The 22298-nt window shown below is 44.5% G+C and overlaps 1 protein-coding gene across 1 annotated transcript; it reads right to left on the reverse strand.

The window, feature by feature from the left end:
- Positions 1 to 8253: 8253 nt before the first annotated feature.
- On the reverse strand, positions 8254 to 20332 carry LOC120838674 (3-oxoacyl-[acyl-carrier-protein] reductase FabG). Its single transcript, XM_040208701.1, has 3 exons — positions 19999 to 20332; positions 9429 to 9640; positions 8254 to 8658 (listed from the first exon to the last, which is right to left on the reverse strand). The coding sequence occupies exons 1-3, from the start codon at positions 20330 to 20332 to the stop codon at positions 8254 to 8256; spliced, it is 951 nt and encodes a 316-aa protein (XP_040064635.1).
- Positions 20333 to 22298: the final 1966 nt, after the last annotated feature.

The following is a 22298-nucleotide window of genomic DNA, read 5'->3' on the forward strand; positions in this document are numbered from 1 at the left end:
GCTCTAACTGACAAGTTCTCTTTAGCCATGAAGTACGGTTATTCACACTGGCAGAGGTGTTATTTCTGTTGAGTTATTTTCGCGTCCAGCTGGATCAACCTGACTATATTAAATGGCAAATCAATATTTTGTGTCAATTTTGAGTATTACTATATATATATATATATATATATATATATATATATATGCACTGAAATCGAAAAAGCTTAAGGCATCACGAAAAGCCAGAAAAGGGGGGGGGGGGGGGTCACGACGGTTAATTTTATATTTTGGCTGGGTCGCAGATTAGGAAAGCTTGGGGAGCGGTGTACTAAAAACAATTGTTCTATACCCTGTTGATGACCAGCGCAGTGTTTTTTTAGTCTGTTTTACATGCATCTCAGTAAATATGTGCGCAATCGCTTGCATGCACAACAGGTTTTGTATTTCAGTGGTGGGTGTGTCCGATCGGCACACTATGACATGCTATATGTTGAAGACATAAGGCATCCCGCATCTCTGCATTACAACACTTCTCACCCAGCCCGTTTCAGGTCAAAGATATTCCAGTGACTTTCAAGTCAGGCACGAGAGTGACGGCTTATAAAACGAGCGTGTAAATGATTGAACTGCTATCGAAAATGTGCAAGCATCTGTTTGTTATTGATTACCTTGTTATTTACTCGTTGCGTCCTTGCAATCGTCATCGAATGCTGATGTTGACGGTGCCCAAGAACTTCAATCAACATCAGTAGTCACTGCTGCTACAAGATACAGCACATTTCTTTTCCGTTGTTGCCGAAAGCTGCATTTCTGCAGGTCACTCTTTGGTTTTCGGAAATTTTGGTCGGTAGCGAAAAACGCATTTGAATACGATAGGAAACTCTAACAAAACAAATTTTAACATAATTTAAGAAGAAAGCCTGTTTCAATTTTTACTTCCTATGAATAGCCTGAGAATACTCAAAAACTTACAATAACGTTCGGATGCAATATATGGTTCTGACATTTAAATTCTTGTTTTATAAAAGAGGATTTATTTGGAGTTCTATTTTAAGATGCCAGCCGTAAGTCGCAGCCATATTTTTTTGACAGGTTAATATTTGTTGGCACTTACGCTTACTGTTGCGTGACTTCGATTTAACAATAAACAGGTAATTTTACGCATAATGTATTAAGGTTGTTCAAAGGTATGTAAACAAATAGCTAAGCATATACAAATAACGCCGACCAATCCTTGCAACTTATAAAATGTTAAAAAACTAACGTCTGTTTGAATGTACGATATATTAAATAAGATCTTTAATGTATGCTTTTTTTTAGACCCCGAGAACTTTCAGACAAAAGAAAAGAAGCAAATTAAAATGGCTTTTTTTTTAGAAAATATTATGTTGAAATTTCTAGTTTTGCAATTTTATTTATTTATTTATTGATACCCTTCAGGGCCCGAAGGCGTTTTTTTTTTGTTTCTGGAATTATAACTTTATTTGAATCTAACGATATTGTACTTGTCCAATAGGAACTTGTTTAAGCTGGTATTTTCCGTATATTATATGGCAGAAAATTCAATGTAACAAACGTTATAATTACCCTAACTAGGTAAAGTATTGTCAAAGGGGTAGAGATGTTTGCTTTACAAAAAGACATAAAAGTAACAAAAAAACCTTCTGTTTTATGAACACTAGACGCTTTTTTGTAGCTTACTTAACCCTGTAAGAACTGTCTGTGTGGTACGGAAGGTATCTCAACTTAGCTAAGATCCCAAGTACGTGATCTGTGACGAACGCCCAAATTCAACATTCCGCCTGTGGTCCTTTAGAATTAAAATGCTCAAGAAGTAAAAGTATGACGCAAAACCGGTCTTCAGTTTTGTTCTAGCGAAAAATTTGCTCACCACTTGATTTTTGTTCAAAATATTTTGAGACATTACCCCCTTTTTCCTCCAGGATTTGAAATAAAATCACCCGTATTGCACAAATGAGCATGCTATAGATACCTAAAGACTCGTTGGCATCTGCAGGCAGCATTGGTTGGAGTTTATTGGTAATTCATATTGCCTCTCCCTAGTCATAATGACACAACATATTGTATGTATCTATTTAAATGACACACTTTTCCCAAAAATATAACTGAAAGTATTTTTTATTTACCTCTTCTCTATCAGTGCTTCTTTTTTATGGGCGTTTATTTTGTATTTGAAGCAAAGAATGATCAAAGAAGAAAGAATTCATATCACGCAGTCATGAAAAACACATATATACTAATAAAAAATGTCACTGTTTTGAGATGAAGTGATTTAAAACATTTAAGTTCGATTTAAATAGAAAAGTCTTACTTATTTGATTTTTAGCAAGAAATTATGAGTTTGTTCCATTCTTGTTTGTGGGAAATGAAACCTATAACGCTGTTGACTTTCATAGAAGATGGAACTGTAGTGCCCGGACTCGGCTGTCATCATTGTTGCACAAATGATTCCGATATCTCATACACCACAAGAGAGTTTGTTTACGTTTCTACTTCTGCGTTAAAATGAAATATGACGGCAGAGTACAATACGTTATGCCTGATGTCAGCGCTCACTGCCGCAAAGGATTGTTCCTGCCAGAGGGGTTCCGTTTTTTCCTTTAAAAATAATTCACACTCTGAGGACACAGCCCGACTAGAGTTGGGCGTCTTCCTGTATAGTTGAAATTTTGGTGTGCTCCTTGCCCCTCGCAGCTGGGCTGTCATTTTGTTTACGTGAGGCAGCAGCATATATGAGCAAGCGATGAACACAATGCTTTAACTTTGGGTGGGATGTTATTTGATTGTATAGGCGACTTCTGTTTCGATATGCTTCTTCGTTGTTACGGAATGGGGACTCTGCCGTTCGACCTTGCGCTTTAGTTAGTGCGCAGATTTAGGCATGTCTAAAGAATTTGATATCTAACGATTGTGAAAGTAAGTTACAGTTCTGAACATACAAAGAGCGAGTAAGGCCGCTCAAACAGTGGAAATCAGTGTTCAATGTCGAGCTTCCACTAAATAGTACTGTGTTTCCAAAAGTACAAACGAGAAAGTAATCATAGGTTGGAGGAATGCAGATATTCATGAACGTTCTTTCCATAAAGTAGTATGTGTTTTATAAATAAATAATTATTCTTCACAGAGCATCCTACAGCGTTACTGATATTACAATTTGCGGTCGGTGTGCAATGAGAAAAGGGGGTGAGCCGTGTTTTTGAGCGGTTAAACCTGCTAGAAACAAACATTCTAAACACTTACGCTACTGGTATGGTGAAACACTGCGACAGCTGAGGTGCGACGTCGTAGCCGCTAGGGTGTTATATCGAAGCAGATTTACTGATTGAACGGTAAAGGTGGGAGCGCGCACCATAGAGCCCGCATAGGAGTTTCGTATTAAACCGAGTAATAAATCGAACGAACATTCCATAGCGTTTTGGAGCCAATAAGAGTCTATTAAGTAGAAAAAATTTGCACTAAACAAAATTTTGACCTAGGCAACGAAATAATAAATAAAGACGCCGTGAATTAAAGTTGGCATCGCCGGTGTTGCCCCACTGGACGTCTTCAGCGTAATTTTTTGCAGCCACCGACATCGACGTTTTAGCCACTGCGATGAACCTAAGCAAGGGATGTAATCGATGTGTGGTTTATATCTCTGTCTCTCTCTCTCTCTCTACTCAAACTGGTATGCAATGTGCCCCGAAGCGTCAAGAGGTATTAGAGGTTCGGAGGAGGTCAGCAGCTTTTCATATATGACCAAGTAGGAGACGCAACCAAATTGGGGTTTCGGCGCAATTAGCCATGGTCGTTTGTTATATTACTTTCCAAAGTTTTGCGGGGCTCTTGTCTTTTTTTCTGGTCTCGAGCCATGGCGAGCAGCCAGCAAGATCTGTCGGATCCTTACAAAAAATTGTTGAAGTATATGATTTTTTGGCAGTTCGCAATTCCAAAAATTATTTGTCCTAAATACCTAGAAAATCCTTGTCCAACGTCCTGTATAACACATTTTCCCCGGAGCCTTTGTATCGTACATGGTAAAACCAGCGATCAGGTCAGATCCTTCGTCGCGTAAAAAAGTGGCCGACCCGCCACGAGAAAGATATTTTTGTTCCCTGGAACACCAAGTGCTCACTGTGTAATGCAACGCAATAAAACACGTGTTTATTTTTTGTTTGGATGCCTTGTTGTTTTGCAGACCTTAAACCGCGGCCTGTTGAAGCATGCTTTGCTGAATTTGTGATTCGAATACGTAGTACCTATGCACAACAAGATACTGTTCCTGAGGGGGTCGGTGAGTGTGAGAGACTCCTAAAAAGCCCCAACGTATCCACTGAGATGTGCGAATCAAAACACTTGACCCTTGGCCTGAACTTGTCTGTGCAATGTATGCTGTAATAGACACAAAAAAAAATGTGTCGTGACATGCTAGGAAAACACTCGCTTAACAATCTGAATGGTCTGGGTTCGGCTAGTGCCTTGCATGAGGTCTTTTGAACTTTACAAGGGAAAAACGTTCCAAAGCAAGAGAATAAAGGCCTATTTTTTTAAGTATCGTGAATAATTGTTTTAATTATTGAACATAAATGTAGAATCTACCAACTCCCCCTAGTGAGGGAGAATATGTGTCACGGTTGTCTATCTTTTGTCACGAAAGCACACGACCATGCTTTGTTCTCTGCCGAAGTGCCAACGCCTCCCTGACGGGTCTACTCGAAGCCCGAACGAGGTGATAGGACATACCGCAATCGAAAGAGATGGGCCCGCCTGTGCCCAAAGACGGGCAGTCTTTTCTATCTTGAATTTGACCTAACAACAAAGAAACTATGACAAAAAGCGTCTTGGAAATGGAGGTTATTAGTCGAGGCGAAGGGGGGGACCTGTCGCTAGTTGCGGAGCCATGGTGCCAGTGCGTGGCTTCTGTCTCGAGGCATCTGTACCAAACGACTTTTGTTTGGGCTAGTTGGTTCTTACTAAACATGATTAAAATAGCGCAAACTTCACAAGGACAACAAAGAAGGCACACGTAAAACAGGACTGGCGCTTTGCCGGTCCTGTTGTAGGTGTCGCGCCAGTCCTGTTGTACGTGTGCCTTTTTTGTACTCCTTGTCAAGTTTGCGCTATTTTAATCACATCTGTACCAATTGCAGAATGCCTATAGCAAGTCTTAAAGGGCATCTTTGGTCAAAATGTCGAACCAAAATAGATGAGTGATATTGATTGGCGAAGACTAAATATGAGCCATGCCAAAATAACACACCAATGGGGAATCGTGATTCACTCTAAAACCGATATTAATAATGCTACCACCAGCTTCTCAGCTGAGATTAAACGGGTTGACTGTTTGTCAAGCAACTTTCTTTCCCGATGTCATGTTCGTACTCAAAGTTACTGTTCGCAGAGCCACCTCTTTCATTGTCTTCTTCTGCGGGGTTTTCAAATATTACAGAGGACGATTTCTGTTTCTCATATTTTGGTTTTAGCGGTCCTAGTTTGTAAGTGCTCCTCGGTGATCGCGCACGAAGATTATTGACTCCCCGCTTGCTCAAGCGCATCATGGTGCGTGCAGAAAGTGGCATTCACTGGCAATAATAGTTTCGTCCGTTCCTTCTCAGTGCGAGCTTGCTATTAGCTTCCACTATGCTTCTGCAACGTGCGTTGCAGACAACCAAGTAAGTAGTTCTTCTCGGAAGATAAATGGGATCCTGGGGCTCAAAACTCGTCGAACACAAAGCTGGAGCCGAAAGTTCACGGAGCGCGCCGATTGGACGTCGGCGAAGGAAGCAATCATCGTCGTGATATGCCAATCGTTTCGCTCCACCAACTTCGGCCCCAATTTTGTGTTTGAAGAAGTTAGAGGTCAAGTTCTGAACCTGCGCTGAGCCTACGTTCGTCTTGGCGAGCTCGCTTCTCGCCTGAAAACTTTATGAGTGTCTATGAAGCTACAGATGTTCAATATCTACAAACCAAAACAGCAGAACAGCCGTAGAATCTTATCCAAATGATCGGAGCTGCTCTTGCGACAAGGTCAGTCTTAGGTTTTGTGGTACCGCGATACGAACTTCGTGCCACACTATGGCCTTGCAACTGATGCAAGGGTTGCCACCACGCTGGAGCCGGTAGTTTTCGGTTTCGCCATAGACTCCAGAAACAAAACTTTGGGATAGGATATTTGCAAATCAACACAAGGCATTGAAGAAAATAAGACATCATTATTTAGGGACACTTCCCTCGCTACAAACAGTAGTAACACTGAAATGAAGAAAATGTGCCTGAGTTACCCTTTAACTAGAAGTAGAGCAGGCACACGACGCTTCAGGTACCTAAGCAAGAAAAAAAAAAGAAGTTTAAAGGCCGGAACACGCACTTGAAATACGTTTGTTTGTAAAATTGTTTATTGCAAATCAAATTGGAAGCGATATTCACATTCAAAGTCCTATAATGCATCCAATGCAGTATAGGGAATGGGTGTGCCTCGTGATGTATGTTTTGCCGATAAATTTAGCGGTGAAAGGGAATGGTTGTATGGGTCACGTGACGCCAGGTGACTTGACATCAGTGTTCCCCGTTTAATTTTAGCGAGAAATCTGGATTCGTGTCTTGGTCACAAGACGGGAATTTTTCCGCTAAATTTAAGGGAAGAACTAAGTTGACGTATAGGTCACGTACCGTCAATTTCCCCAAGGTATATAGGTCACGTGACATCAGTTGACGTCACGTGAGGCCATTTTCCGGCCAAATTTGGCGGAAAAACTGAATTGGTGTATAGGTGATGTGACGTCAATAGTACTCTAATTTAAAGGGGCCCACCAACAATTTTTTGACCGGTTTGAAGTTCGCGCTGAAACGGAGCTCAATGAAAGCAGGAACACCGAGGGAAAAAAAAAGATTACAGAAATTCGCAATATTTTGTGAGTTATTAGCAAAATAAATATTGCAGAAAACAACTTTAAATAAGGAAAACATTGCGCTTCATGACGCAAAATGAAACAGTTCAGCGTTTGGAGCAAAGCGGTTGGCCAATTGGACGCGAGTTTGTTTGATAGCCCGTCGGCCCGGTCGGCTTGTCGGTCATTAGGCCTAGCTGCAACCATCGTAACTTTGGGATCGGGTTGCCATCATCGATGAATTTACCGGGCTTATCGGATTTTGAGTGCGGATCTGGGCGTCGCGCCGTACGGGGACACTCCACGCAAGCGCCGCGACGCGTCTCTGCCTCAGTCCGCTTCGACAGCCGCGGAAGACTTGTCTCCTGCGACTTGGCCACCGGAGCCACCTCGGCGAGTAGGAGCTACAAAGTGGTGTGCGGTCCCATTGGGCAAAAGCTGGGTCCCGTCGCCGCACTTCACTCGAACAGTGAAAAGTCTGTCACAGCAGTAAAAGAAAATAAGGGTTCCCCTGGCTCCTCTTACTGCTTTTAGTTGACCGGGAACGGGGGCGCACAAGTGAAAATACGATGCACGTTATCTGCGCGGATCACTTGTCGTCTGCTCGCGATGGTACGTCGCGGACGCCGCTGGGAGGCGCGCATGAGTGGCGAGGCGTGGCGAGGCGCGGAGCCCAATATACGGCTCTGGCGAGGCGTTGTTTACGCCCTTTTTGAACTTTACTTTGCAACTTCATTAGCTCTATAAAAATGACTTGTTAGAGAAATAATGACGGTTAACCTGTGCTATACTTTATTTCGCTTCAAAATTCCTGGGACGACTCTCGCCAATCACGAAACCCAGAGAATGCGACGTATAGTGAAAGGGAGCGCCGTTATGCGCGCAGATTCGGCACCTCGCGGCGCCACCGTCGGAGGAGGTGTTTCCGAGTTGTCAAATTAAAATACGATGCGCTAATATTTTCAAACTCTTTCGTTGTCCACTGGGTTTCCGGGACCACTAACGTGTAGAAACCCCCAAAAAAAGTCGACGCTCAAATACTCTTGGAGGTCCCCTTTAAGCGGCGAAACTGAATTGGTTTGCATGTCCCGTGATATCAGGCCAGGTGACATATACTTTCCCACTAAATTGAGCTGAGAAGTTGAATTCGTGTATAGGTCTCGCGATATTAATTTACCAGCTAAATTTAGTGGGAGATGTAGGAACGAACGACGTACAAAATTTTGGAACTTGGGGGTAGCGTCGAAAAGCATTTCATGCTTTAAACCAAGATGCTTTTGGTGTACAGCTATGTACATATATCTTATCGTTTGCTGCAGTAACAAGAGAAAGCGAGACCAGTACATGAAAAAAATCAAAACAAACAAACAGTGAGACGCATCGTCTACATGTACGATCCTCCCGCTATGTCGACGGGCGCCCCTGTCATATAAGAGGTCTTGTTGCTGCACAAGAAGACAATCATTTCCGATATTTCTATGGGATCTGCGTACCGCTTCATGGGTACTAGGGTTGCCAATCTCTCTCGCCTGGTTTCATTAGACCATTGGTGAGACATAGGCGTGTGTACACCTCCCGGCAGGACGACGTTGACTCGGATGCCCTTTGTTGCGAGTTCAAGAGCCACGGATTTTGTGAACGCGATGATGCCGCCCTTGGACGCTGCGTATACACTCGCAGTGGGAAAGCCACCCTTGCCGACTATGCTAGCGATGTTCACGATGGCCCCTAGTGTGACGTTGTCACTCAGCATGGATCTCACAGCTTCCTGTGTGACGAGGAACGTTCCCTGAAAGTGGAGGAGCTTCATTATTTTTTATGGAGATACCACATGTGCCAGTTAAGTAATGATTCAGTTGTAAAAAGAGGAAGTATGATGGCGAGCAAGTTATCAAACGTGACATTTTTAGCTCAGGGTTTAAATTATAATCTCTTAATTGCGTTAGAAAAATGATGCAAACCGATATAGGTCAAACTCTTAGCCTGAGAGTGGGATATGTGCCAAGAGAACCACTTTAGAATATTACATGATGGCATATTTAAGAAAGAGCAGTTTCCAAAATGTGCAAATGACATTTTAAATATTACTAAAGCTTTCATTGCTTCACTGCCTTCCAAAAAGTTAAAATTTAAGATCTCATCAAATAGTGTTCAATTGTCTGTGAAGTGCACTAATGCTCCAGTGTAACTGCAGGGGTGTTCTGTGATATCATGTCTAGAAGAGCAAGGGGCGCACCGCCGAAATACAATGGTATAATTCCATATTCTAATTAGCGACCGGAGTCAAAAAACACCGAGTTCCATGTTTCTTTGGGCTATAAGTGACAGCATGGGGTCCTCCGTTTCTATATTTTAAAAGAGACACAAAGGCAGTTCCAGCTGGTGTATTCTACCATCAAAGCACAGCACCGAAATTCTCAGGATGATTTGTGTTAAAAATTCATCATGACCTCGGTATCAACAATGATGTGCTAAAACGTTCAGACAGATAGTGTTATAAAAGTTGATTCAGAAAATCATTCGCAAGAACCAATGCGGTAATTAGGTTGTGCAAAGTACCTTTAAGTTGGTGTTCATTGTATTCTCATAGGTACATTCAGACAAGTTCACCAGAGGCCTCGGCTTGTGCAGGATGCCGGCGCTGTTCACCACAATGCTGATGTTCTTATCAGGGTAGGCATCCCTGACACAGTCAAACATGTTTTTCACCAAGGTTGAGTTTCTTACATCAACAAAAGCGGTCATGTGGTCACTTTGGTTTCCTGAAATGGCTGTGAAAAGAATGCGCATGCAAGGATTGAATGACTAGAAAGAACAACAACAAAGACATACAAAATTATCATGAATCATTTCTAGTTTTGAAGACAAACCAAATACCTTTTATTTATCATTGAAATCTGATTGATCTCTTCGGCAAATGAAAGCTTGAAATTTTCTAAATTTTATGCAAAATAACTCACCAGTTTTATGATTTTTCCCTATAGGTTACTTCATTTGGTGTTGAAAACAACAATGAAATTATAAATGAAAAGGTATTATTGCTAAAACATTTTTAAGGCAAAATGCTCACCTAAGAACATGCATCACTGTAGAAATTTGAAAACCAGACCGACGGGCCAGCGACAAATAGACCGAGGCCTACTGCACTGAGGCCACCAAATAACGGATATGCTTTTTGAACGTAAAATGTGCTAAAATTAATTTCTAGTACCTTACGGGGCCTAGCAGGTCGATTTATTTTAAATGTCTTTTTTTTTATTACCGAATATTGTCACATACATTTCTTGAGATAAATTTGCCGACCCTCACTAAAATTACACTCCTGATGTGACACATCATATCTATACTGCATTTTTGGGGCACTTTTTTTTGTGTAACACAATTTGTTAAAAGACGACATAACAGGTCATAAAAATAAATTCAAAGATTATTCGAGGAAAACAGGTGAATAATTTCATTATTTCAAAAATACAAAAAAAAAAAAAAACGTTTTCATCGTTCCATAATATTTCCGCGTAAATTAGTCCACCGCGCGTCTTTAACTTAGACAAGATGTCTTTAAATGTGCATATTACCAACACTCCTTATCTCAGGCTAACATACATTTATTTGTTTTAATCGGGAACACACGTTTTCGTGCCTTTACTACAGAAAAATAGCAGAAATGGAGTGCAAAAAAATCAAGCACAAAGAACAGCTATTAAGTTGTTCCATTATTCACGGAATTATGTTCCAAGTCAACAAACTGAGCTGCTCAGCTGTTCAAGTTTACGCTGATATAATTATGAATAAATAAAGGTTTATGTTTGAATATAGAAGGTTGGTTATGAGAACTTTGGTTATGAACGCAGAAAGTTTAAAAGGTATTTGCAGAGGAAAAAAATAGAACTGCATGAAACATGAGAAAAGAACACGAATCGCTTTAAGTGTGAAAAACAAATCGCATATATTCGGTCGATGTTTACAAGGCATACTGAATCATTTTTTAAATTATTATAATACATTGAAGAATAAGTCAAAATAGAATCAATAATACCTGTAAAATATAATCGCACGCTGGTGTTTTGAGCGAATGGTTATATTTTTTACTTTTTTTTAGTTCTAAATGCCCGATTTGGTGAGCGCTTTAAAATGAGCCATCGAGGAGCGCGATGCGTCTTGAGATACCTGTCGCGCCCGTGACGTCATCGACTTCAGCAGGGCCAAGCGTAGCATATTTATGCGCTTCGCCACTTGGTGGCGTCAACGCTTTACAAGCTCGCTTAGCCGAAATAGCCGAGGACTGATTGATCGCACCATATCATCGATTCCATCGCACTACTGCTGCCACCGTGTTTGCGGAGTGCTCTCGCTGCAGCCTCCCGCGGTTGTGTTTGCAAAATATCACGCCAATTCGAAGAGTATTACTACGGTTACAATCTCAGGTCAGCTGCGCCGGCGCGCTTGCGGCGAGTTTGCAGTCAAGCGATTAATTTTTTTTTTTTTTTTTGGGGGGGGGGGGGGGGGGGCAAGTCGTGCTGTTGGTGGACCGTCCTACTGGTGTTTTAGCGCCTTTGTTCTACTCTCGTATAAAAAGCGCATACCACAAAAATGATTACCACAAAAGCGCGGGTTAGGAAGAAGAAGCGAGATGGAAAAGCGATATGGACAGGTTTGGTAGTTAGCCCTCCTGCGCGAACTCGTGAGCCGGCGCACGGCGGCGCCTCTCGATAGTACAGGGTGTCACAAAAAATATTTACACGCTAAAATGGCTCGCACAAAGAAAAACTATTTGACGGATCTTGTAGCAGCCTTTCTCGAAAATGTCTTTAGCTTCTCACAATGTTGTGTTAAATGTTCAAGTGGGAAATTCGATAACAAAGGAAACAAGAACACAGAAACGAATTTTCCCAACGGCGGAGCGGCAGCTGCCGGGGATGCACCGAACAACGGACATGTTTCTGTGCCTTATCCAGAGATAGCGCTGCAGGTTCACTGGACGTGAAGAAACTGTATATGCTCCGCCTCGCGGAGCAGATATACAGTGCACTAGATTACGGGGTAGCGTTTGGACCGGCGCGGCTCGGCAATGGGAGCTTGTGAGGGTGCGCCTGTAGACAATAATCGCGGCGCTGCAGTCGACAGGGCAGCAGAAAGTCGCTGCAGCCCGCACGTGTAGCCGCGCGTGCTCGTGCACGTGGAGCACGCGCACAACCATCACCATCACTGATCTCTATTGTAGTAGGCTGGATCGCGGACCGCGGCCTCGGCAGCTGGGGCCGAGTGTCACCACCGGCGGCCATTGATTGACACCAGCCAATGCATGGGACTCTAAGGGAAGAACGAAAAAAAGTGCCGTTTTCCCCCGTTTCTAAGCTGTTGTCGGCACCGAACACTTTTTGGATGCTCTTCAATAAGCCCGTCAAATAGCTTGCGTACAAACATTAAAACTGACAGCCCTCGCAATTCGTATAAATAAATATTTTGTGGTCGAGAGTGACTCCGCTGTAGTGCAGCTCAATGAGGCGAGTTACCTAGAGTTACCGCGGAGTCGGTGGCGGTTTCGTTGAGTTGGGTTTAGCGAACGACAAGCTCGAAGACTTTGCCTCGCGGGAGTCGCTCACTCTCGGAAAGCCGTTATCGAGATGGAACTTTTTGTCATACATCAACGTCTGGGCTTCCCCGAGGACGGTCTCATTGACGGCAAGTTTCTTTGTTTACCCCATTACGAGAGCAAGCTTGCCAGCTCAGCCGTAGGTGCTCCGGTACGCTTGAGTTTTTTATTCGGCGACCGCACGTTTGACAAATACCGATTCGATCTCCAAACACCCGATATAAGGATCGCAGCGCACTATAAAATACTCGCCTCTGAGCACAGCGTACACGGTTCACTATTCTTACTTTTGTGCGTTCCTCCTATAGACTTGCGTGTAGTGCCTGGTGTCAAGCAATGGCCGCCGGTGGCAACACCGACGGGCTCCCGATCCTAGATCCAGCCTACTAAAATAGAGATCAGTGATCACGATACTGACACTACTGTCGATGCGCCGGTGTCGACACCTATCGCGATCTACACCACACGCCTCACGCGAGCCGCTCCGGACCCAACACTACCCTGTATTCTAGTACACTGTAGCAGAGTACCGCAATGGTGCTTCCAGGGCTGGTTTGCTCATCTTGCGGCCGCGGCTGCGGCTGCGGCCAAGAGGGATTTTCATGTCACGTGACCAGCTCCATGGGAACAAGGTAGTACCTAGCGTCCTTGCCGAATGGGGGAGAAATCGGTATCGCTTCAAGCACAAAAGCCTAATTTCTCTCGCAGAAACTGACTGCAGGTACTTTAAACTGGAGTCCATTTGACCGCCCCTTTATACCGTAGGAGCGGCAGGTAAAGTTACGGCCATAGAGGGCAAACATGAGCGAAAATAAAGACAAAACCACGCGGGATAAAAGCGGTGGCAGTATATTTATATACCTCCACCACAGCAGGCGGCTCGTGCCTTCTACTGTGATCGAGAGGTTAGAGCGCCAGTACTTGTCGTCGCGGCGTGAAAGTCCCGGGTCCAAATCGCGCCAGACACTCACTAATATTTTCCCCCTGTATTTGGCTACCCTCCCACTAAAAATGTAGACAGGGCCTTATGATCCCTATAATATGATTGGGTGGGTAGTTCTGACTCACCAGTTCGTTGTTCATGACCTCGGAAGTGCGCTTAGATGTCTCTAGCTTTCTTTGCCAACTTCCACCACGCCTACTGCACCTGCCGTGCACTCCGCGGAAAGCTGACAATATCTTCTCTTTCGCGTCGCTTTGTTTGCCAGGTAACTGTGCTGCTGAATTTCTCTAGAATTTGGTGGTTCCGTTTTCCAACTGCTCTAATTAACTCCATTTGTTGGTCCAAAGTCATTTTAGGTGTTTCCGTTGGAGAGATGGTTAGCGATGTCGACGCCTGATTCATTTTTGCATTCGGTTGAGTTCGTCTGCTATTCAAACTAAAATTCATAAAGTAATGTGTTAATATTACAAAACGATTGCCACCGCAAAATGAAAATAGTAAAAATACACCTTTCATCACATTTTGTGCAAGTAAAGGTATGATATTTTTTTTCGGTTTTATGACTTTCTCCTTTCTCAGACGTTTGACTTGCTGCCTTGCCTGTAGGATTTCACTCAATCAATGCATCTACAGAGTCGTAGCAAGAGCGTTGTATATTTAGAAACACATAAAATTGTAGTTGCTGGGGGAAGGAGGCTTGTCGCGGCTCCGTTTGTGTGAAAATCATACCGATGTTGTTATTTTGGTTTCCTTTTAGTGAACATAATGAAACGATTTTATTAGCGCGCAAGTGGAGGATACGTAAAGAGGATCACAGATAAAAAGTTAGGTATGCACAAAAAGAAATCAAAGAGATGTTCTTAACGCGATTTGAACCCGGGACTTTGACGCCGCGACGACAAATACCGGCGCTCTAACTCCTCGACCACAGCAAAAAAAATTTTCTTCTTTATTGCATGGTAGTTACAGCAACATTCACGTTATTCTAACAACGTTGTACAGCAAAAGGCGCGAGCAACTAGCGCTTGCGGGGGTATATAAATATACTGCCAATGCTTTTACTTGCGTGATTTGTTCTTTATTTTGGCTCATATTTACCCTCCCTGGCCGTATCTTTGCCTGCCGCTCCTGCAGTATAAAGGGGCGGTCAATTGGAGTCCAGTTGAAAGTCCCTGCAGTCACTTTCTGCGAGCGAAATTAGGCTTTTGTGCTTGAAGTGATACGGATTTCTCCGGCCATTCGGCAGGGACGCTAGGTACTTCCTTGTCCCCATGGAGCTGGTCACGTGACATAAAAATCACTTCGGCCGCAGCCGCAGCCGCGGCCGCAAGATGAGCAAACCGCCCCTGGGTGGTCACGTTGCATCCAAGGCCACATTTCAGGTGTCGAGTTTCCTGGGTTGGGGTGCCCACAACAGCTGTGAAATGAGCGACCATCCAGTCCAGGCTCCCAGGCAGAAAAACGTCTTTATCTCGTGCATTCCTTTCGAGCCGTCCGCACGTGTCTCATGCCAGCCACGTCGCACGTGGGTCACTCAACAATCACCACAGCAGGAAGCGACCGTTGCTTCGTCAAGAGCCCCGTAAGCGTGAGCTACGCGATCGTCCTCCGTGTGGTCTTTTTCCCGAACTTTGAAAACATGTTTTAAAACATCGCTCGCGTTATAAAACAACGCGATTATACTGTAGCCAGTGGCTACACGTAATGTTGAATGGTCAAGGAACCTTCCAGTTTGTTGTATTTTAGTGTAGGATGCAGGCACGTGGCCAGAATTTTGATTCAAAAGGGGGGAGGGGGAGGTGTCGCCCATGACAAATTGCTGTATGAGAGGAGAGGAGACCCTAGCGAGATGGAAGATTTCGGGGGGGTGGAGGGAAGGGCTCCATGGGCCCCCCTTCCTCTGGATACGTGCCTGGTAGGGTGTATATTTCGCAAAAGCAAAGCAAGAAGCATGATCCAGCCGAGACTTGGCGTCTGTAAGGTCGCTTTCCCGCACGAAGTTCGGATCTAGCTCGGTGCACGTGACCACTTCTCCGCCAATACGTAGTTGGTTGCGCAAGCAAAAGGAAGGCGGTACCGATACTCTGGCTCTGCAAGCAGAGCCTATACACCAACTTATGTTTACAAACAAACCGGAGCGCCCGGAGCGCCCCTAACGGACACCACCGGCGCCACGCATGCGCGATGAGGGTGTGGGCAAGAAGCTCGCCGTCGTCCATAAACAAACCATTGAAATGCGATGTTGTCGGCGTCGGTGTGAGTCCCCGCGCTCTTTTTCGCGTTCGAATTGTTGATTCTACGTCCTCCTAACGATGTCTGACTACTTGAGCGGCGTCAGCGAAATTAACGAGGCTCGTTACACCGCAAAACTTAGCCTGAATAATCTGACATGCGGCGATTCATTCCGCGTGGACGCCGCAGAATGTACGCTAAAGCCTGATTCACATGATTAGATTTCGCTCGCAATTTTCAGTAGCGACGTCGCTCGGACTGCAAAAGCGTGAACCGTAGCTGAGATGGTCGACGTCGATACTGAAAATCGCAAGCAGAATCTAACCAAGTGAATCAGGCATAACCAGTCGGTGATGGCCACTGGTAACAATGATCAACATCTCCTTGTATCTACTGTTTACATCGAGCCTGCTTACCAACCTTCAAATTTAAGTCTTTTGAGGCCTGCACTTACTTCTGATCGCAAGTACCGGGCCCACGTTCGGTCTACAGGCCGGTGTCCTCTAACGTTTGGTCTACGGGACGGTTTCCTCTAAAAGAGCAGACGACAAGCAGAAACGTCTGAAAGGGCAGACGACAGTGCGAACAATCAGGCGACCGTTTGAACTTGAAGACGCACTGAACGTAGTCCGCAGGTGGTCCGCACAACTTGACGGTTTTCCGGCGTTCATTTTGGAACAAAACAGATAAATCTGATGGCCAGAAGTATCCGTGAATTCAACCCAAAATGCTTCCCGCCCAAGCAATCGTGGTCCGACGGCGTCTGGTTTTCCCTTTTTACGGCACATATCCACGTTCTCGGACGAACCGAGTGCATGAAAACTGACCTTCAAACCTTTCTCGACCCTTTTGGTACCGCCTCAGTCGTACCATTTTGACAAGAAGGCAGGTTTCTGTCTGATTCCTTTCAAAACAACGCAGGAATACTCGTCTCACATGGGCACTTTCGCCCACAGCCCCGGACCGAAAGTGCGTCCGACATGCCACCACCGCGCCGTGACGTAACAGAGATGAGTTCGTGTATACAGTTACTCTTACTGGACGTAACATCCCTACGCGCCGAGCGAAAAAGAAAGCTTTTATTCGAGTTTTTGGTTCCGCGGTATATTTGCCGGAATTAAGTTGTTGGGGTTTTTAGTTCAATTTCACAATGCAGAAGGTGTCACGCCATAAATATTATTAATTATAACCGTCAAATGCTGCTACAGAAATAACGTACCTGCGCCTACTATGGTTTCCCTACGGAAAAATCCGGTATATTTTTTCACTATACGGATTATGGAACCGGAAATTTGTTTCTGGAAACCTGAATCCAGATTGCAGACAAAGGAATTATTTCTGAAAACCTAAATTCCAGATAGAGTACAGATAGAATTCAGATTGATTTCCGGTTTCATAATCCGGATAGCGAAAAGTTATACCGGATTTTTCGGTAGGGTTATGTTTCGTGCAACGTCTGCTTTCGCAGTTTGACGTTCGCGCTTTTGCCTCAATGCGTTAACTTCGTTTATCATCGCTGTTTTTTTCTCTTCTTTATTCTCCTCTGCGACGCCTCGCCATGCAACAACTGAGTTCCAAGGAGAGTTTCCAGGTGTTTTTTTGTTATACACAGACAAAAATCCTGAAGGAAGTGCGAACGAAGTGCGGGGCCGCCTGCAACAGAATACCGCCCTTTCGGCCCACTATCACCAAGTGAGTGACAAGGCTTTCTCAAGACGGAAACATGAAAAACCGACCTCCGAGCCGTCTAGAATCGTCGCCGAAACAAAGACAGCAGCAAGCCGTTCTCGACGCTTTCGAAGCGGAGCCCCACCTCTCGATCAGGCATAGTGCTTGTCAGCTCAACGTATGCCGGGGCTTCGTGTGGCAGGTGCTTCGCCGGCGAATGTACCCGTTCAAAACGCAGCTCTTGCACAAATTGAAGCCGGGGGACTACGCACGGCGAGTGCAGTTTTGTGAGGACGAGCTGATGCGGATTCAGGCCAACTCCAGCCACCTGCATTTCCTCCTGTTCACGGACGTATCTGTTATCCGTCTCGACGGCCGCGTCAACAAGCAGAGCTCCAGGTTCTGGCCTGGCACGAACCCGCGCTGGTCGGCCGAACATGCTTTTCAGTCGTCGAAAGTCGTCGTCTGGTGTGACGTATTGCGAGAGGGTGTCGTCGGCCCGTTCTTTTTTAGACTCGACGGTGACGGGTGACTCGTGCCTCAAGATGCTGGAGGAAGAGATCTTACCAGAGCTGGAAAATGCGCGTATGCAACGTGCAGTTGGCATATTCCAACAGGATGGGCCCCTTCTAAACTATTCAACCCACGTGAAAGCCTGGCTCAACCGCAAGTTTCCCGGGAGATGGATGGGCCGTGGCTTTCTGAACTTGGCTTGGCCTCCTCGGTCTCCAGACCTCACCCCTTGCAATGTTTTTTTTTTTTTTTTTTTTTTTTGTCTGGGAATAGGGGTAGGCCTAAGTGTGCGCCCGGCGATCGAGGACCATCCTGGAACTCAAAGAACTTATCATCGACGCGTTCGAGACCATCAGTGTTGAAATGCGGGAGGCGGTCTTAGAGGGCTACGACAGGAAGCCTGAAAGGTGTATTAAAGTTCGCGGCGGGCACATCGAGCTGGGAGACTAGCTGTCTGTTTTTCTTCTTGCGAGTGTATGTGTCTGCGAATGAGATATTTTACCGCAACTACGAACACCCTAGTTCAGATTTCAACGAATCTTTGCAGAGCCACCAAATCGCTGCTTTTTTGGGCGCACTCCTGACTGCCTCTCAACGCCTCATTCAAACGTCAAACGGCGATAGCAGACGCTGCACGAAGCAGGAACCGTCGCAGACGAAGGTACGTTTTTCTGGAGCAGCATTTGGCAGTTTCATTTATTCATATTTATGGCGTCACACTTACTGCATTCCCCATCCTTAAAAAAATATTTTTATTTTTTGCCAGGCGATTTATTATGGTGTCAGAACACTACCCAATCAATATTTTTCTAGAGTGCCACGTACATTTTTAATTAAAAAAAAACGCAACTGCTCCAAACCGAAACAAAAACTGGACTGTAGAGGAAGAAGAAATATAGAAGAGGAGAAGGATACCGAAAGTTACGGGGCTGTGAAACCTTTTTCTTTTTTAATAAACGTATTTGCAGTTTTTCAGAAGCCACAAAAAGGGATATAATATTTTTTTCCACTTCTAGTATTTGGTGTGTGCCTTCGATGGACCCACGGCTTTGATTATCTTTGGTAATTGTGCCTAAACCATAGTAAACGGCACGTGACAACGGAGAATAGGGTGAGCGTGACTCAAATAGGCTAGTTCTCGATCGGCGGTTTTAGGGAGGAAAGAAAACAAATTTCGAGCCTCAAATTGTGTTCTGCGTAGTTGGGCTCTCATATGTCATGTACAAATTAAAAAAAAGGAGAGTACAAATACTCTGTCAGTGTCCCTTTATTGAAAATCCAAAGAACGTTATTTTGGCAAATACCACGCGGAACCGAAAATTCAGACAATGCGCGCCTCTTCGCTCGGAGCGTCCTGTCAGCGTCCAGGAACTTTTCTAGAACAAATCAGTTGGGAAACTGCCACAGAGTCTGCTTGGAAAAAGTGACTTCAATCCGTACTCAAGAACCGAACTGATGGAGATCGCAACGCTGCCATTCTTCCGCAGCAAGCGGCCACTCCAGGAACTGCACGTCTGCGCATATCGGTGCAGGTCGAGTCGCGCAATGGCGACTGGCGAAATCTCGCAGTGCTGTTTTGCAGGAGCAATATAAATGAACAAATCTGTTTTTATTTTCTTATTTTTTTGTACTCACAGTTACGACTGGAAATTTTTGGACAACAATGGTACCAGTTAAACACATTTTCGTGAAAGGCTGCTACAAGATCCCTCGAAATTTTGATTTTTGCAAACCATTTTATCATTTAGTTTTTTATTTCTGTTGTGGCGCCCTGTATGTGTTAATAAAGCGGTACAGTTGAAAGCAAATGAACGGCGAAACCAAGAAAGAAGAGGAGACGAGAGCGCACAAGGACGTCAGAACGCCGAGCTCTGGTTCGGATGATTAGTGGGTAGACCTAAAGCTAGCTGCCCTTGTCTCTACTGTACTCGCCGAGCGCGTTCGAATGCGATAGCCACACGCCGATCGCTGGCGTTCCCCGTTCTGCGAGATTTAGGCCTACCCACTAATCTTTCCAATCAGAGCTCGCGGCGTTCTGACGTACCTGCGCGCTCTCGTCTCCTTCTCGCCCTCACTTTCTAGGGGCATAGGACGTCGTAGTCCTCACATCATTTTAAAAATAAGGTATTGAACTTTAAGGGGACGAAAATATCGCCTAAAATGTAACTAATAGAACTCACCTTTCATCATTTCGAGAGTTATATTCGAACCCGTTGAGTTTTTGTCAGCCACTACGACTGTCACGCCCTCACGAGCCAGAACTAGGCAAACGCTCCTGCCGATTCCACTTGCTCCGCCTGTGACGATCGCCAGTCTGCCGTGTAGTCCAAGCGAGGAATTTCCTGCTATAATGTCGGGCATATTCGCAGGTGATGTTTCATCATATACGGCAAATTCTGGCGCATTATGATTTTCATAGCATTCATCCAAGTTTTCTGTTGCGCACGATGAGAGGTACCTTGTCAGAACGACCCAAAATGCCAAGCAGTGGGCAGAACGCCTAAGAATTAACATCATGAAGTGTAGGAGCGCACTTTCTAAACCAGATGCGTTTTGATGCTGCGTTGATATATAAACCGGAAATAAGGCGTGAAACTTACAACATCAGCCCTTCAATGACGCACATATGAAGCAATATCGCCATGTGCCAAGTCCGTGACCTATGGAATTGAGCGAGACCGCTCCTATCTTAGGAGAAAAAAAAGCAAACCAGTAAGATGAAAAATGCCAGGTTTACATTGATGTTTCGACTTTTCTGCGTCGTATCTTCATACTCTAAGCCTTAATAAGAATGAAGACCCACCGAGTGTTAAGAATGCTTATATTTTGATCGTTGCTTATGCCGATATGGCGCCGAGTAACTGATTTTGATTGTAGATCAGCAGATCCCTAGGTGGTAGAGATGATGCCGGAGCCCTCGGTTGATACGTGCCAAACCTTCTTTGGTTTCGCAAATTAAGTCAGCAGATTGTTTTTTTACTGCATTCTTTTAGTGTTTACAGGCGGTCCGTGACGCTATCCCGCCTTCGGAGTAAACATCCTACACTCTTAGAAAAATGGGTCTCTATAGTCCTTCCCAAAGGGAGGATCTATCACACAAGTTCCTTCAACAAGGGAGAAACGTTCGTCCTGAAAGCAGGTGAGCCACGTTTCTCCGTCGCATGTATCTTATTATTGCGGGCCCTAGTCGAACAAACCGAGCTCAGTAAGGCTTAACGAGGATGCTACGTCTATTGGACGGGGTGAAAGAGGAGCAGCAAATAAAAGCGTAACACGAGCTTTCCACGGATTGTTTTATTTTCGAAGCCTGCTCCCTCCCAATGGTAAAGAAACTTGTGTTTTGTAAGCAGTCATTCAGTCTTCTCGTATTCATCACTGCGATGTTAAACGGAAACAACCGATACTCAGTCACTTCGCCCACTTCACGTCTTACCTTTAGTGCTCTTCGAGCCACAATTCCTTCGTCAACCGCAACTCACGGAGGAACAGGTAAGCCACTTGCAAAATTAAAAGCCGCTCTCAAAAGAGAAAATCGAAGCAGCCTACTTGTTTCATTGTTGCACGGTAACCAGAAATTATCGCGAAGCGTGAAACAAATATCACCTACCACCAGACGGCAGGGTCAAGCAGAGTAATTGCAAATAGCTAGGCTAGGTGGCGCTAGGTACCGCCCACTTCCTGTACTACGAAACTATTTTTATTTCTCGTACCACCATTACACTTCGGGCACCTAATTATACAAACACGTGGATACATTACGCATTACGCATACTACACGCATCAGCTGAACATATACATTGAGCGCATACACAAACACGTCAGATACATTTGTTTTTTCTAACCGGATTACAACTTCGGATCTCTGCGTTTCCGGCTTTTATACTCGTCGTTTTGAATGTACGCAATTTCTTGGTGAACACCTAAGCAACAAATAATATACCCAGCAAGTTGATTTTTCCCAGTAATATCATATCTCTGAGTATTTTGAACGGCTCAGGGGATGAATATCTTACTAAAACGTAAACGCTCATGCCATAATTATTCGAAAGCGAATAGATTAAGCCGCTCCACTACGGTTCGGAGCCATGTATTTGCTTCCCCGCACGAAACGTCGTAGCAAGTTTTTCTATTTGTGTTGTTCGCGTGCTGCTGCAATTGTCGTCTTGAATTAATCTCTATAGACTCTGCTGGAAGCGATGGTTCAAGGGCAGGGAAATCGCTTTTTGATCAACTTGAATGTAGCCGTGACTTGCGGTATGTGTTAAGTGTACGAAGCTACGCCGTGCTGAGCTCCAATACTTCTAGCGCTCATCCCAGCGTGCCACGTGGAGGGCAGTTTCTCTAGGAATCGTAGAATCTTGAAACAGCAAAATAAAGAATGGCTTTGTTTTTGACGATTTTACCTACCATCTTTACTCAATGCTAAAATTCTAAACTAAATATACGCACATTCCGTCATATTTCCTTACTTTTCAGTCCA

The sequence above is a fragment of the Ixodes scapularis genome, unplaced genomic scaffold (genome assembly GCF_016920785.2).
Source record: "Ixodes scapularis isolate PalLabHiFi unplaced genomic scaffold, ASM1692078v2 PGA_scaffold5__190_contigs__length_132052651, whole genome shotgun sequence".
NCBI classification, from domain to species: Eukaryota; Metazoa; Arthropoda; class Arachnida; order Ixodida; family Ixodidae; genus Ixodes; species Ixodes scapularis.